Source organism: Takifugu rubripes, chromosome 16 (assembly GCF_901000725.2).
Source record: "Takifugu rubripes chromosome 16, fTakRub1.2, whole genome shotgun sequence".
Lineage (NCBI taxonomy): Eukaryota > Metazoa > Chordata > Actinopteri > Tetraodontiformes > Tetraodontidae > Takifugu > Takifugu rubripes.
This window is the reverse complement of record NC_042300.1, coordinates 7,805,548-7,822,064: the sequence shown is the minus strand read 5'-3', so window position 1 is coordinate 7,822,064 and position 16,517 is coordinate 7,805,548. Positions and strand designations below refer to the sequence as shown.

Below are 16,517 nucleotides of genomic sequence, written 5' to 3'. Positions count from 1 at the left end.
CAACCAATAAGGAGGGAAAACCTTGACTATACATGCAGGAATATCGGGATCTTATTCAATACGCTGAGAATCTCTGTCATTATTTTACGGCCACACACAAGTTAGAACCTGCACATCTATACATCTGAACTGCATTCCTAGAACACACAGAACAGGATGTATGAGACAGCAGTTACAGTACGTAACTATGTATGTATGTAGGCAAGAATGGAAAGAATGTGCAGTAAGTGTGCGAGGGGGTATGTGTTTTATGGAGGCGTGGAGGTATTATCATTTCTAAGTGGTATCCATCAAACTTTGCCAAACGTGTATATGTGTGCATGTGTTCTTGTATTCGTTACACATCAAGCACCTAAATATAGATTTTACTAGCAAAGTGAGGACTTTTCTGCAAAGTAGGGCCATTTTGGCCAGTTTTTACAAATTCAAAGGACTGTTCTAGGGTTATGAAGTGGTTTTAAGGTTGAGGTGTGTGTGTGGTGTGTGTGTGGTGTGTGTGGTGTGTGTGTGTGTGTGTGTGTGTGTATGTGTGTGGGTGACCTTACTTTTAATCTGTCCTTTTCTCTCCTGGCCCAGGTGACCTCAGGTTTCCCCTGATAAGACCTGGGCTCTGCTCATGGCCTCCTCCTGTTTCAGATAAGCTTTTTGCTCACTCAAGGGGGATTCAGGCTCTGGGTTGTGGAGAGACGACGACAACGATGAATTATTGTAACATATGAGGAGATCCCAGCCGATCGGTGATCACGCCACCACACAGAACTGCACCAACAACAGCAGCAAGTCAGGTGAAGAGCTGACACCTTCGCGTCTGCTCAGCTTCTTTTCTTCTTCTCTTTTTATCCATTAATCATTCAAATATTCCAGTTTCTTTCTCTGTTTATTGAGCAAAAGTCTTGTGACCTTTTCAGCGACAAAGTATTCATGCGGTGATTGAAAGGAGGCAGCTGGGGGACATATTTACACTTCTAAACCGTCTCCCTTGGGGCCTGGACTGAAGGGCACTTTAGCATATCTATCTATTTTGTGGCGATAGTGATCTTCTTTTGCCCAGAAACGACTTTGAATGACAGACTATTGACTGATTGATGGTGTTTTTACATTTAAAAAAATGTTTTTCAGGTCCAGACTGTTTAAAGTATCTATATTATTTACTTCAACAGATTTACACTAAAATACCATTTTTACATTGTTTATTTCTCTCCTTATTTCAGTGTACCAATTCTCCACATTCCCCCGCCACACACACACACACACACCCAACACCACCACCCCTGTTTAACCAGTTTTAAAATTCCGGCCCCTCCAGGAACAATGGGACGCGTCGGCTTCAGAGGGCTGATGCGAGCGACGCCGCTCAGATAAGGAAGTCAGCAGGAGCCACAGTGCGCCCACAGTCGGCAGCGCCGCAACAAAGACACTTTGTTTCTGTCTCAGGACTCAGGTGACTCACCACAGCGGCCGCTCTCACCCATCCATGCCTGGAGTTGAACTTCCTCTGCAAGGAAAAGAATAAAAACTGTGTCGCGTGTCCAGTTTATGAGGATTTACAGCAATAATCTGCTGTAATTCTGGTCCTGCTTGAGGTTTCTTCCTGTTCCAAGAAACTTTTTGCTTTACCAATGGTGCTTCTTCAGGAACATTCTTGATCGTAAGAGGAAATATATAAATAACGTTAATTGAATTGAACTGAACTATTAATAAAGAAACAAATCAATCATTTACAGTGAAATATGTGCTTAATTCTGTGGCGCTTTGGTGTGTTATTTATGGCATTATTGCCTCGTTGGGACTGAAACGAAGTAAGATTGACACAATGGACCTCTTTAACCTTCACTCCTTTCCACATGGCACCGCCGAAAACAATAGCCTACATATTTACATACACATCCCACACACACACACACACACACACACACACACACCTGTCAACTCTCTTCTCGCTCCAGGTTCATTGTGTCCTTTATTGTCAACTTCCTGTGCAGCAGTCAGCTGCTTCCTATCTGGCGCCACACCAACAGGCAGCCGTCCAAAGCACCCCCCCCCCCCCACGCCCACCAGGATCGCCACAGTAACCTTATGGGGGGGTGGAGATAACAAATGATGTTATCAGGGGAGAATAGCAGCAGGGACGTTCTTCCCTTGTTAGAAGTTAAAGAACCAGGAAGCTTCAATGGCCTTAAAAGGTGCAGAAACGAGCCAGAGGCTGGACATGGAAATGCGGCATCATGGGTATTTTTACATGCTTGTGTAAAGGCTGGCGGGCCTCCGACTGAGATTACGAACTCGTCTCGTTTGTATGACGTTTTTTCGAGGCTTTAAGAAGTTTAATCGGGTGTGTAAAGCAGTGTCAGGAGGCAGGTTTTGTTTTGGCCATGAGGCGAAAATTTCAATCGTGGCTTTAATGTTGGCGAGAGCTGAATGAATGAAGTACAAGAAAGGGTGCTGGGGGGGGGGGGCAAAAGAGGGAAAAGAAAGATGAAAATGGAGAGAGGGGGAGAGAGAGAGAGAGATGAAGGCAGAGGAGAGACAGTGATGGTCTCTTTCATAAAGAGCATTGAATATTAGCTTCTGTCTGTCCCTCCAGGGAATATGGCCTGGTTTTTCCTTTCAAACACACACATACACGCACACACACACACACAGCCATCAACAACAAACCAGGTATGGCTGCCACACAAACATTTGGTTTTTTCCTTCTTATACTACTAAATAAAAGAGAACATGTCGAGTATGCACAACTAATCCACCGATGTTGACAATCGCACTGGGAATAAAACCAGTTTCCCACTGTTGACGCTCCCATTGGAAACACCAGACTGATGTAGTGTGTGTCGCATCAGAGCCGTGAACAAAGACGTGTTAATGACCTGAAATCTGAATAAAAACATCATTAAAGGGCTCAGAATCCACTGACGCACTGGTATATTCACATTCTGAAAGGGCTTAAAAAGTTTCTTTAAAGAACAGCTTGATGTAGGCACATAAATCTATATTCCTGTTAGTGAATCTCAGCTTTGATGGTTTCTCTTCCTGGAACTCAGGGCTGAACAACACAAACCCAAAACAATGGATATTTTTTTCAATTTGGCTCCCAAGACTTGGGGATGATACCAGAAAACTAAAGGTTCTATAGCTCAGGTAAACCTCTGACCCTGTATCGTCCTTGATGCTGGTGGCATCAAACGAAGCCTTTAAAAATAAACACCACAGCAGGCTGGAGTCAATATTGCTGCAGTTTTGCTGATGTTGCTCCACTCATTGTTCCACGGCTGCTGCCTTATCAGGTAAACCCACTGTTGTCTGCTGACCCTCCACGTCTGACTTATTCCTGGAATTTCCTGTCCTCTAAAGTCCTTCCTACAAGCATTCCTGAAGAGGATGGAATTCCCTGCCTGTCGCGTCAATGTAAAACACAGTAACAGGCAACAACACCCACATCTGCTGCGGAACAATCCCAACCGGTTTGGAGCCAACATGTAAAATGAGCTAAAACTAAAAAAACAAAACAAGAGGAGTTAGCGTCTCTGCAGAGAAAAAGAGGGCGAGCTGAGCCGAAGCCTCATCTTCTTCTCCTGCTTCTCCATTCTGTTTCATCTCCAGCACTCACTGTCTCCCTCCCTCAGTTTTACATGCATATTTTATACACACTTGGGTTTGGGGGGATTCTTTCAGAACTTCAAACTCTACAGCATGATGACACACAACTGCTTACACACACACACACAAACACACACACAGTACATGCTTTATCATCAGAACGGCATTTTCCAGTTGGGAAAATGTTGACCTTGAACGCAGCACACCTGCTGAACAGATCAGTCAGGTGCTCTTAAGCAATTATTGTGTAAAACAACTGCTGCGTTTACGGTAAAATCCCTGATAACCGCCTCAGTGTTTGGGTAAAATAGGGTATTTAATGCTAACAGTGTTAGCGGAGGTGGTGGTAGCTAATCTGGAGAGGACTGGGTTAGAGAAACAGAAGGTTCTTGGTTCAAGCCCCGGTAGCAGGGTGCTGCCGTGGTGCCCTTGAGCAAGGTACCAAACACCCAAATGATATGAGCTGGCGACTTGTCCAGGGCTGTACCTTGTCTTCGCCTGCATTCAGCTGGGACCCGCAAGGAAACTAGAAGTCAAGAAAATAAAGAAATGGAAATAAAGTGTTGCTGAAAGTGTGCAGAGACATCGAGAAGCCTCTAAGAGCAGCAGCAGAAGGGTTTCATACAACTTTTGTGTTGTTCCTTCTCCTTCACTTATTCACCTCATTTGTCTCCTGTCCTCCAGGGGGACAAGCGTCTCCTCCTCCTCCTCCTCCTCCTCCTCCTCCTCCACCTCCTCCTCCTCCTCGGCTGCTCACTGCGAAAGAAGCGACGAAAACACAACAGCTTTGCTTCTGGGTGGGAGGCAAACAGAGATGTCACCAAATATTTGAGTAGAAAATTTCAGGGAGCTGTCCACACACACACACACACACACACACACACACACACACACACACACACAGCACTGCTTTGAAATGGAAATGTGTCAGAAAATAGAAGAACATTAGAGATGGAAAATAACCACTGAAAATAAAAGAGAGGAAGAACCTGGAGAACGTGTTTCCCTCAGAGATCGAGGAGCTGACGTCGCTGAGGGACGTTCAAGAACACAGTTTCCAGGGCCGCTCTCCTGCCCCCATCACCATCATCATCATCATCATCATCATCACCATCATCATCATCATCATCACCATCACCATCATCATCATCATCATCATCACCATCATCATCATCACCATCATCATCATCATCATCATCATCATCACCATCATCATCATCATCATCATCATCATCACCATCACCATCATCATCATCACCACCACCACCACCATCGTTATCATCCTCATCACCTCTACCATCAACAATAACAACACGATCATCATCATTATCATCACATCATCACCATTATAATCATCATCATCGTCGTCGTCAACATCATCATCATCATCATCATCAAAGTTGATTCTTGAGTTTGATTAGCTGGTTATTGATTTAAAAAACCAAAGTGCCTGTGAAATGATCAGTTATTGGTCAGTTATTGGTCAGTTATTGATCAGTTATTGATCAGATAGTGGTCAGTTATTGATCAGTTATTGGTCAGTTATTGGTCAGTTATTGATCAGATATTGGTCAGTTATTGGTCAGTTATTGGTCAGTTATTGGTCAGTTATTGATCAGTTATTGGTCAGTTATTGGTCAGTTATTGATCAGATATTGGTCAGTTATTGGTCAGTTATTGATTCGTTATTGATCAGTTATTGGTCAGTTATTGATCAGTTATTGGTCAGTTATTGGTCAGTTATTGATCAGTTATTGGTCAGTTATTGGTCAGCTGTGGATCAGCCAGAGCAGAACTATCTTCATTACATCACATTTCCCATCATCTAAAACAGGAAGCTGCAGCTCCACAGCAGCAGTGACATCACTGACTCCACCTCTGTGACCCTGGCAGCTGCACGGCTGAAGGCCTCCTCTCCTCTTCTTCAGCCATGAAAGAGGAGAGGAAGCTAGAGAGCGAGGGAAGAATAGACAGAGAGAGAGAGAGAACAGATAAAAGACAAATAAATACTGGATTCTTAACAATGAATCCTTTCTGATGTGTGATGCAGCCTTTCCTCTCTCTCCCTCTCTCTCTCCCTCTCTCTCTCCCTCTCTCTCCCTCTCTCTCCCTCTCTCTCTCTCCCTCTCTCTCTCCCTCTCTCTCCCTTTCTTTCTTCCTCTCTCCCCCTTTATCTTTTTTGCCACACACGTCTAAATAGCCACAAATTACTGCTGTAATCTCATTGGCTGATGCAGCACATCCGTCCAGCCAATCAGAGTCCAGGACAGGTCTTTGGGCTGCTGGTCTGGTAAAACTACTCGGCGACCGAGTCGTTCTGCTGTGCCAGTACACGAGCGAGTACACAGCAACCCTGCACACTCGCACGCACATGCGCACGCAGGGCAGATGAGGGGAAGTCAGGACGCGTCTCACACACAGAGCAGGTGGGTTTGACTTATAGAGAGAGATGACTCCTGAAACCCTCCAGATTGTTTATGACCTGTTCCCCCGCCATCCTTCTCTCTTCATCACCGCGCTGACTCCATTTCAAGGTGCGGATGACCCCGAAAATCAATATTTTCCTCTTTCCTTTAGTGCTTTCCTTTCCTTTACGTCAGAGTGCCAGAGTGGGTTTTCTCCTGGTCCTCCAGTTCACCCTGGCATCCCAGAGATGTGCACGTTAGGATGATTCTAGAAGCCAGACTCCTCAGGACTGGGGTGTGGGGTGTGTGTGTGTGTGTGTGTGTGATTGGTGAGCTGTGAGGGGTGTATCCACTGGTGGCTGCTCCAGCATTCCCAGTCATCCAGAAAGGGAAATAAAAGAAGTTGAACTCATGCTAACGTGAATGATGCTAACTAGAGCTAGCCTTACAGCTCACTGACAGTTCCGACCCGTTTGCTGCGAGCATGAGCCGGGTCACGTGGGGGTCGGGGGGTCTTTCTGGATTCGGTGACGTCTGTTGTTCGGTTGTGCAACGAGCTTATTTGCATTTGTCCCTGTCGTCACAGCCGACAGGCAGAATTTGGAATTCCTGTCACACCATATTTTTGGCTATTTTTAAATGTTAACCAGGCAAATAAAAAGAGCCCTTTTTTTGCCCCAGTCACCATTTTTGCCACACATCTCCATCCGGACCGCAACGCAACCACGTGTACTGATGACGTGATGAAACGCACAAAGAGAAAACCGCTTTTAGAATTCAAACAGGTCTTTGGAATGACAGGATGAGGTCATTCTCCCACTTCTAGGAGCGTGTGTATAATGTGTCACTGCGGCAGATGCCAGGCCAGATGTGGCCGCCATGTGCCAGAGTGGAATGATTCATCTCGCAGGACATCACAATGAGCCCAGAAGTGGAGACAATCACGGGAAAGAGAAACAATCCATGTCACCGCTCTCTGCTGAAGCATGCTGGGAAGATTAAGGACAATGACGCTGTTGCAGCGCGGCGCCGTCCTGCTGCTGGACCCGGGACAAATCCCTTTTATCTAAACGGGGGAACTTTTGCCGGGTGAACGCTCATTTTTATTTTTGCTGCACTGATGTGTTTGATGTATTTTTGATGCCACTCCTTCTCTCCTTTGGCTCCCGCTCGATACGCATCAGTGGTTACGCAACGATCCCGAGGGCCAAACGCCATCAGATAAGCGCGGAATTCTGGTCTCAGGTGATGTCTGATAGGGATCTCTCCCCGGGTCAGGACCGGGTCAGCGTAGCCTATCTCCTATCATCTGCTCAGCTCCAGAAAGGTGATCTAACAGGTGATCATGAGCCAGGACATTGTGATTGTATAGAATATTCTCAGACATCAGGACTAAGGTCACAGCAGTGATGCTTCACTCCCCGTCCACAGAGACACAATAAGGACGCAACGCTGAACGTCTGACACAGGAGACGCACGGGTCAGGTGACCCAGGAAAGGTTTGGTCAAAGCAAACATCACAGCTGCGGGAATCAGGCAGCGAGTTCATCGGAAAGGGGCCATTCGCAAGTAAGAGAAAGGGAATTGAATTCTGGGAAATTCATATCGGTAACGTGCCTTTCCAAGACTTGAATTAATTGGATTTGGGGGGGGGGGGTGGGGGGGGGGGGTTGACAATAGTCACACACAAGTGCAGATCAGTCAGGACGACTCTGGTTAATAGACGCGGGTCCACCTCCATGAGACAGGAAGTGCCATCATTAAATGCTCTTTTTTTTTTAAATTAAAACTAGAGATAAACACTGAAAATACAATAAAGTTCAGCACAGAAGTGGCAATAATCAATAATGAATTTCTGAAAGTGTAAAAAACAACTACCACATCATTCAGTGAATGCACCATCCTGTCTTAGCTTTAGCATAACCGCTAAAAAATATTATTTTTTTGCACTTTTTGATATTCAGGCATAAAAACAACCCTCTCACACACAATGCGACTAACATTCCTAACTGACAGAAGAGAAGACGAGTCACATGACTCTCAGCAGTTCTTCACGCATGACTAACAAACAGTCGAGAAATGCAAACCAGCGGGATTTTTTTGTTGGTTTCTGCGCTGATACAAAAGTGTATTACCTAACATATGATTACGCCTGTGTTTTCAAAATGTAACCGCCACCATCGAGTTCCAAATAAACCAGCGAAACACATAATCAGACTTCTGATGAAGACCATAAAGAGACCAAGAACAATCAATCACGGCACAGGAAGCAGTTGGGCCTCGACTGTTGGAGCGTTTTCCTGACAGCGCCCAGCTTTTGTCCCTCTCCTTTAACAATGGCCGTCCAGAAAGAACAACGCTGTAGTGGAACGGTTTCCCCCTCGGTGCCTGCGTGTCTACTGTCCACTCGGGGGGGTGGAAGGTGGACTGAGGAGGACACTGGATCAGCTCAGACAATGGCTCAGCGCTGCCTCTGCTATTCTGAGAGGCTTCCTCCACCTTTCGCCCCAAACTTCACCCACCCGCCTCCCCGCCGGAGCCTCGCACATTCATCACATCCGAAGGGTTTAAAGAGCCCGGATCCGGACCAGAGCGCCGATGTTCACGACATTTACTGATGGAAATGCTAACGTTTACGACATTAGCATTTCCATGGCTAACGTGAAGCGGCAGCAGAGTTCAGCTTCCTCACGCACACGGAGACAAACGTGACCTCTGGTCCACATCTGCACAGTAACCGTGCCCTCAGCGCAGGAAGCCCGGCCTTCCGATGACAGGAAGCAGTCCTCGCCATGCAGACGGCGTTCTGTGCCGATGTCCCGCAGGTCAGAGGCAGGCGCACGAGACGCACATGATGTGATGAGAGTGGTGGCGACCGAGGGACCCCCGGGGCCGAGAGGGCCGAAAAAGGGAGAGATGGGAAGATGTCCTCTGTGTTTATACAGGCCGTGACCTTTAACCTCCCTCCACACACACACACACACACACACACACACACATACACACACACACACACACTGAACTGTTCTTTAAACAGATAATAGTGCACAGATTATCTCTCCTGTATGTTTTGATTCGTCATGATACAGCTTTCAACATCACCACTATTACTACCACTACTACTACTACCATTACCACTATTACTACCACTACTACTACCATTACCACTATTACTACCACTACTACTACATTCCTGTAACCGAGCTACTACACTGTAACAACACCAAACCTAAAGGTATTAAATTAAACCAGTGTGTTATTACCCGTCCAGCTCCTGTTACCTATAAAGCAGTTTAATATACGACTGAATGTGGCTAATTAGCTCCATTAATTGTGCTTTATTCCCCCAGTCAGACAGACAGACAGACAGACAGACAGACAGACAGACAGCATGTTTATGTGAATCACGTGCACGTCCCCTCACCTTCACCTTCCTCCAGTCCTCCCATCACCCCCCTCGATGCAGCATTGGTACATAAACATATGGACGTCATCGTCATTGACAAAGACATGGTGTGCTTGTGTGTGTGTGTGTGTGTGTGCGCGCGCGTGTGTGTGTGTGTGTGTGTGTGTGTGTGTGTGTGTGTGTGTGTGTGTGTGTGGTGGGGGCATCTGGGGTCACCCAGGGAGAAAAAGGTCAATTGATCGAAACTCTGGGTGGAAAACAAGGTTGATGTTGTTGAAAACAGCAGCCAGATAAGAAGAGATCGGAGCGGTGGTGCGTTCAGGGACAGCTGGTTTATATGTGGACACGTCTGGAAAAATGGTTGGGAATCTTGGGACATCCCGTTGACAGTGGACGGCGGGTCCTGTCAGGACGTCTCGGGTGAAGACAACAGGTGATTTTCCTGAGGACGATCACAGAGTGTCAGTTTCACGGCCGCGGCTCCGCCCACCGGTACCAACACCTGGTACCAGCCCGTGGGTCCGTTTCTGATGACACAGAACCATTTTGGCCACATCTTCCTCTCATTCCTCAGAACGCTCCCAACACACTCCCTTTGCTTTTTTTTTTTTACTATTTCTTTGATGTTAGCGGCTACTAGCGGCAGGCTAACGGGTCCACATCAGTCATTTCTGGCTACAAGCTTTAGCTCATTTGTTAGCAGTTAGGACCGTTGACGCTAGCTGACCTTGAGAGGTTTTTACCCATTTTTGAACCCCACCACTAAATTTGCAGTAATTATTCTGCAACGTCTGCTGCCAAACAGCTCTTTGATGTTATGCAGAGATTAAAGCCACGAGCCAATAAAGCTTTGAAAGTTTGATCAGCTCGAGAGAGAAAAAAATCCCTCGGAGGGTCCGGATCTCTGCCAAGCAGGTCATTTCCCCACATATTGTGATTACATCCGTGTATTTACTCTCTATAGGCAGCGTTGGCTTTGATCTTTGGAACATCAAAGGTCAAAGTCTCTTCAGAATCCGCAACATTGCTAAAATCATGTGTTCCATTATTAACGTTACCTAAAAATTTCACAAAAACGGTTCAAAACCTTTCGAGTTGTTTTGTTCACAGACAGACAGACAGACGGGGGGGGGGGCAGCTTTGTTTACCTATAAAGCAGTTTTATTAACGACTGCATGTGGCCAATTAGCTTGATTAATTGTGCTTTATTCCCCTCCTGGAGGGCTTTGATGCAGCCGGGCATCAAAGAATCACCGGAAAGCGTCTCTTTTTCTGTGCGCGCGGTCAGGAAGCGCACGGAAAGGTCGGTGTGACGGTCATCCCGCCTGGACCGTCGTCCCGCCTGGACGGTCGTCCCGCCTGGACGGTCGGCCGTGGCGAGGAAGCGAGCGTAAACAGGCCGAGAGGTCACACGGCGCCGCCTCTTCTGCTGCGCCAGGAAGGGTTAGCATCTGTGAGCGTAGCCGCCACTGTTTGATCTCCGCTGGACCTGGTCCAACTGGTGGTGTGTCCCCGGGCAGCCAATCAAATGGGAGGACGGGGGACATGCCCCAAAAACAAACCTACGACAGCCATCGGATGAGGGGGGGAAGAAGGAAAACAGAGGTGGGGGGGGGGATCGATGGAAATATAACATCCAGTGTTTCGAAATCGCTGAAGGGCTACATGAGTGCACACGGCTACAGCTGGACCATGTGTGTGTGTGGGGGGGGGGGGGTCACCAAATGCTGCCAAGTGGACAAACTCATATTCATGTGCTTATTTGTACGTTAACACGAGCAGGCGTGAGCACCTGCAGAGGCCTGGAGTTCTGGTCCAAGAGCCTGGAGCACACACACACACACACCCACACACACACACGCCTCAGCAGTGTCTCCGTCTCTGCGTCACTCCTGTAATCTCGTCTGTTTGCCTTGTGCGAGCTCTTTCGGGCTGAGCCGAACATCAACACGCAGCTTTGTTTAAAGATCTCATGTTCCTCATGTTCCTCATGTTCCTCATGTTCCTCATCTTTCTCACGTTTCTCTGCGTCTCGTTGGCCGTGCGATTGTTGACCCAGGCCTTTGTGTCCTGTTGTATCCGCAGGTGCTTTTCAAACCTGTGGCACAAACCGACCCGCGCTGCGAGGCAGCCCGGACAGAACCGGGATCCAGGCGTGGCACAGCGGCCTGGCGTCCACTGAAACGGGCCGTTCTCAGCAGCAAAACCGGAGCTGCACGTTCTCGTGAGGCCGGTGGGAACTGGAGCTTCCTGAATCCTCCCTCCTCTGAACACTCCGATAAAGGAGCGGGCGCCGCCTCGCCTCCACTCCGGAGTTAAAAAAGACAAAAGTTCTGACCCACTTTCCCAGGCTGGAGCCTCCAACGGGCTCCCAAGTGTCTTGGTTCCAAGCAGCTTGTGTGCATGTTGAATTTTAAAGAACATCACCCCAGTTAGCATCAACTGGTCGGATTTTCCATGTTTAGATTTGCATAAAACATCCAAAAACTGTCCAAAGCGTTGAAATTGGGAGTGTTTGGGAACCTTTTAGCCGATTGTTTGCTATCGAACGCGACGGGACGTCTCAGGCTAATGTGTTATGACGCCTTCTTTTGTTTTCTGACTCAAACATTTGCAAATATGGTCCAAGAAGAAGAAAATGAGTCCCTGCGGCTCCCCCTCTGTCACCTCTCCATAGATTAACCCGCGGCTGCTGCTAGTTAGCCTGATTGTTTAGCTGCTTGCTATCCAAACATGCTACGTGTGCTCAACCTGGTCCGACCGCGGCCTTTTCTCAGCCCCCCCCCGTGCGGGCTTATCTCCCAGAAAACCAGGCGACCCACAGTGGAAAATTCCAATAACTCAAATGCAAAGAGAAACCCAGAGCCTAGCGAGGAAGAGGAGGAGGAGGAGCAGCTAGGTGTGAGAGAAATAGAGCCATGTGACACCTGACAGGGAGATAAGGGGGGGGGGGGTTAAAAGAGGAGTCGACCCTGCTATCAATGCCAGGTTTGTGTTATAAATACACAGTTGTGTTGTGATAGACGGGAAAATGTTCTTCCCTTCATCTTTAAACAATAAAAACAAAAATATAGATCAGAATTACTCAACTCCAGTGATTCTGCTCACATTCTTTGTCTGCTGAAGCTGTTTTTAGTGCTAATAAGCAAACTATGAGCCTGTTGGCTGCGTTGGTGGGAGCGAGTGCACGTGAAGTCGCACATGCATCTTTCAAATCTGCAGACGAGGCCCGACTCACCTGCTTCTAAAGAACGCGGGACCACGAGGCCGTGCGGGGCGCCTTAGCTGAACGCCGGACTGGGTCTGGTTTTCCTGCCCGTGCACGTTGGAGGGGTGGGAAGTGAAATGCTTAGATTGGCTGGAGCGAGCGGCCACGTCCAGAGAGTCACGTAGAGCAGGGCGAGGTCTGCCCTGGCCAGCCTTTTCCTCCTCGATGAGACGTGCACGAGAGAGGACGATGAAAGATTAATCGGAAACAAAAGGGAAAAAGCAAGAGACGGCTGATTGTTTCCAGTCACTGGGCTGGAGGCTGCGAAGGTGCCGCTGCACTGCTCGGAACCGGGCTCTGCGGGGGGGGTCTCCCTCCGATCTCACGCTAGGCACCGAGACAGAGGGAAGTGTGTGCGCGTGCACATGTGCAATCCCGAGTCGTGACCCAGCACAATGCCAGTTCTTTAGTCAAAACACAGGGGGTGGGACGCACGCTAGCTCCGTGCTAAATGTCACATATGGCTCACGGACGGGGGGGCTTCGCTCACACGGCCCAGATGATGATGTCATGATCAGCGAACGCCACCACGTCTAAGAGCTCGGTGAAGAGCAGAACGGCTGCAAGCCTCCTAGCTTGTGTTGTGAGCATTAAACATGCTAACGTTGTCAATCAATAGCAAAAAAAGAAAAGTGGGCTGAGACGTTGGACTTTTATTATCATTTGGATGTCGTGAGGTCGTCAGAAAGACTTACGGACGTAAAGAGGAAGAGCACCACTGGTGAGCGTCTGCAGACCCGTCCTGGGGAAACATACCTGACCCGGCTGAGGCGCCACACGCTCCGCACAGGTGTGGCGTTAGCTTAGCCGCTGGGTGGCGTTAGCTTAGCCGCTGGGTGGCGTGATGTGTAGGTCTGCAGAAGTGGGGCACCAGAACAGTCATAAGGCTTTCTCCTCAGGTTCCCAGTCAGGTGGGGGGGCATTTTGTTTGGCAGCATTATTAGCACCGCCCCCCCCATGCCCCCCCCACCCCCTCACAAGTCCAAATCCTGATGATTTCAGACGCTTGGCGGCTCAGTGTTTGATGGAGACGCTCTTCACCTCCGTGAAGAAGTGGTAGGAATCCCTGCCCCCCTCCCTGCCCACGCCGGAGTGCTTCATCCCTCCGAACGGCAGGTTCAGATCTCTCACCAGCCAGCAGTTGGTCCACACCAGCCCCGCCTGCACCCGCCTGGCCACCCGGTGAACCCTGCCCACGTCCCTGGACCACACGGCGGCGCCCAGGCCGTAGCGCACCCCGTTGGCCCTGGAGACGGCCTCGTCCTCCGTGTCAAACGGGCTGACGCAGGTGACGGGGCCGAAGATCTCCTCCTGCATGACCCGGGAACTGTCGGGGACGCCCGTCACGACCGTCGCCGCCATGAAGTAGCCCCCGGCGTTGCGCTCCGGGAGGTCCAGCTCGTCCACCCCTTCGCCGCAGTGGACGACGCCGCCTTCGGATTTGGCGAGAGCCACGAAGCCGCGGACCTGAGGGGGGAGACAGACAGCGGGAAGACGTCAGCAGGGCGGCGGGTGCCCCCCCCCCCCACCTCAGCAGGACCCTCCCTCACCTTCTCCAGGTGCTCTTTGCTGATGAGAGCGCCGTTGTTGTTGGCGCCGTCCGACGGGTCGCCCGTCCTCCACTTCCTGGCTGCAGCCACAAACCTCTCCAGGAATTCTGCGTAGATGCTCCTCTCGACATAGATCCTACTGGTGCACAAGCAGATTTCCCCCTGAGAGGAAAGAGAAGCATTATTGGATGTCTAATGTCAAATATGGGCCTCGATCGCCCCCGTGTGGATAAATGTAGTCACTGCAATAATCATTTCTTATGCCTTCAAAATTAGAAAAAAAACTTTAAAAAGTGGCAGATAACAGCGGAGCTCACTGACACCCCCTTCTGGTTGGAGGTGGAATAGACACAAACCCCAATTTGTTTTTTGGCGGGCAAAATAAACCGTAACTGCGTCCTAATTAAACTGTGTTTTTAATTAGAGCCTGAGCAGGTTTAGCGAGGACACTTGTGTATTTATTTTTACATTTATTATTCCTGCCAGTTTCCACTTGCGGAGGCCTGAATATGGTCAAAAACTCAGGAAAATGGTGAATTTTTTTTTTTATTTAAGTGGATTTGAACGCATCACGAGAGAAATGGCTCAGCGGCGCCCACCTACACTCTTTTAAAACCACCTCTGAAAACCTGGTTCTGATGGGAGGTGGACACGAAAGGTGTCCTGGCACCTGAAATCACCGGGATTGTCGGTTCGTCACCTGGTTTGAGAAGCTGGAGCGGACGGTGGTCTCGACGCACTGGTCCAGGTCCGCGTCAGCAAAAACCAGGGCCGGGTTTTTGCCCCCCAGCTCCAGAGAGAGCTTCTTGCAGAAGGGCGCGCTGAGCTCCGTGATGACCCGGGCCGTCGCCGTGGAGCCGGTGAAGGAGATGAGGGGGACCTCTGGGTGGCTGACGAGAGCGCTGCCGGCTCTGGGGCCAGAACCAAACACCATGTTGACCACCCCCGGAGGGACACCTGCTCACAGGGACACGGGAGGCAGCGTTGCTGTTGTGCGACCGTTGCATGATGGGAGATGTAGGCCTACCGGCCTGCTCCATCAGTTTGCACAGCATCCAGGCGGTCACGGAGGTCATCTCGCTGGGCTTGGCCACCACCGTGTTCCCCGCCGCGATGGCGGGCGCAATTTTCCAGGTGAGCAGGTAGAGGGGGAGATTCCAGGGGCTGATCAGACCCGCTGCCAACACAGAACACAAACACATGGAGGGGAGCAGGAGAGGGGGGCACCTGGAGGTCCCAGAGCGGGGGGGGGGGGGCTGAGCGCTCACCCACTCCCACGGGGCACCGGAGGGTGTAGTTCAGGCAGCCCATGTGGTCCATCTGGCTGCACTCGCTCAGGTGGTGGAGCGCCGAGGAGGCGAAGAAGCGGAAGTTGTAGGCAGAGCGGGGGATGTCCACGGTCCGGGCAAAGGTCACCGTTTTCCCTGGAAGGTCACAGGTTACTAAAGGTCAAAGGTCATGAGTCCACCATTTACGTTACCTTCTTTAATACAGGGAGTTCTGTAAACAGCGTGTTATTAAGCGTGTATTACTCTGACCCGGTCTGCAGACCAATAGCCAACCAGAGGGTTATCAGGCACCTTGATCTCTGGACTCAGCCTGGGCCAGGTCCTCCAGGTTGTCCTGGATCAGCTCGGCCAGCTTGTTCAGGACAGTCGCCCTCTGCTCGGGGCTTCGCTGCGACCACGCCGGGAAGGCCTCCTTCGCCGCCGCCACCGCCGCCTCCACCTGCACGAGCCACAGAGAGAGAGGATGCTCGGAGGCGCCGATACGGTGCCGCGCACGTGCACGTCGGCGCTCTGGCCCCGAGGGGAGCGCAGGCGCGTTGACCCGCATCGTGTTTAATCATTACGTGAACAGAGGAGCAAAGGTGCGACACCGCCCGCGGTGGAAAACAACATCTGCAGACCTCACACTCTCCCGAATCAAGTGGAGGAAAGCAAAGAGGCGCCGAGTCAAACTGGGGGGTCAGCAGGGTTAGTTCCAGGGTCACCCACCTCCTCCCGGCCACTGTCGGGCACCCTGCAGTACACCTCTCCTGTGGACGGGTCGTAGGAGTCGATGTGGCTCCGGCACGGGACGAACGTCCCTCCGATGTAGTTCTCCAGGACCAGGTGGGAGTGAGGCTTCGCCATGGTGTTGCACCGACGCTCCGGACCAACTCAGGAGCTGGACTGAGCCGATCTCAACGCTCCTCCCAGTTAAAAACCAGCTTCGCTCGCAGGGCAGCTTAATTATTGGCCAGAGGTATTAAAGTTAATGGTTTACAGCAAAGAATCTGTGCTGGGAGC

At 50.0% G+C, this 16,517-nt stretch overlaps 1 protein-coding gene and 2 long non-coding RNA genes across 3 annotated transcripts; 1 reads left to right on the top strand and 2 right to left on the bottom strand.

Moving 5' to 3' along the window:
• LOC115253010 (uncharacterized) lies at positions 1 to 1,727 on the bottom strand. Its single transcript, XR_003891330.1, has 3 exons — positions 1,451 to 1,727; positions 546 to 671; positions 1 to 137 (listed from the first exon to the last, which is right to left on the bottom strand). It is a non-coding gene; the product is annotated as an uncharacterized lncRNA (long non-coding RNA).
• Positions 551 to 1,725, top strand: LOC115253009 (uncharacterized). Its single transcript, XR_003891329.1, has 2 exons — positions 551 to 785; positions 1,307 to 1,725. It is a non-coding gene; the product is annotated as an uncharacterized lncRNA (long non-coding RNA).
• An 11,582-nt stretch (positions 1,728 to 13,309) lies between the features above and the next one.
• On the bottom strand, positions 13,310 to 16,411 carry aldh8a1 (aldehyde dehydrogenase 8 family, member A1). The gene is made up of 7 exons (XM_003971571.3): positions 16,224 to 16,411; positions 15,807 to 15,954; positions 15,495 to 15,650; positions 15,254 to 15,403; positions 14,927 to 15,183; positions 14,227 to 14,388; positions 13,310 to 14,143 (listed from the first exon to the last, which is right to left on the bottom strand). Exons 1-7 carry the CDS (start codon positions 16,359 to 16,361, stop codon positions 13,691 to 13,693), a joined length of 1,464 nt encoding a protein of 487 aa, XP_003971620.2. The 5' UTR covers positions 16,362 to 16,411; the 3' UTR covers positions 13,310 to 13,690.
• Positions 16,412 to 16,517: the final 106 nt, after the last annotated feature.

Bases quoted from the DNA above. Each gene is read 5' to 3' on its own strand.
- aldh8a1 (XM_003971571.3), bottom strand. From the start codon at position 16,361: ATGGCGAAGCCTCACTCCCACCTGGTCCTGGAGAACTACATCGGAGGG. The intron at 15,651-15,806 runs GTGCCTGATAAC...GTGACCTTCCAG, and splicing joins GGCTGAGTCCAGAGATCAAG to GGAAAACGGTGACCTTTGCC. The intron at 15,184-15,253 runs GTAGGCCTACAT...CCCTGTGAGCAG, and splicing joins CAAACTGATGGAGCAGGCCG to GTGTCCCTCCGGGGGTGGTC.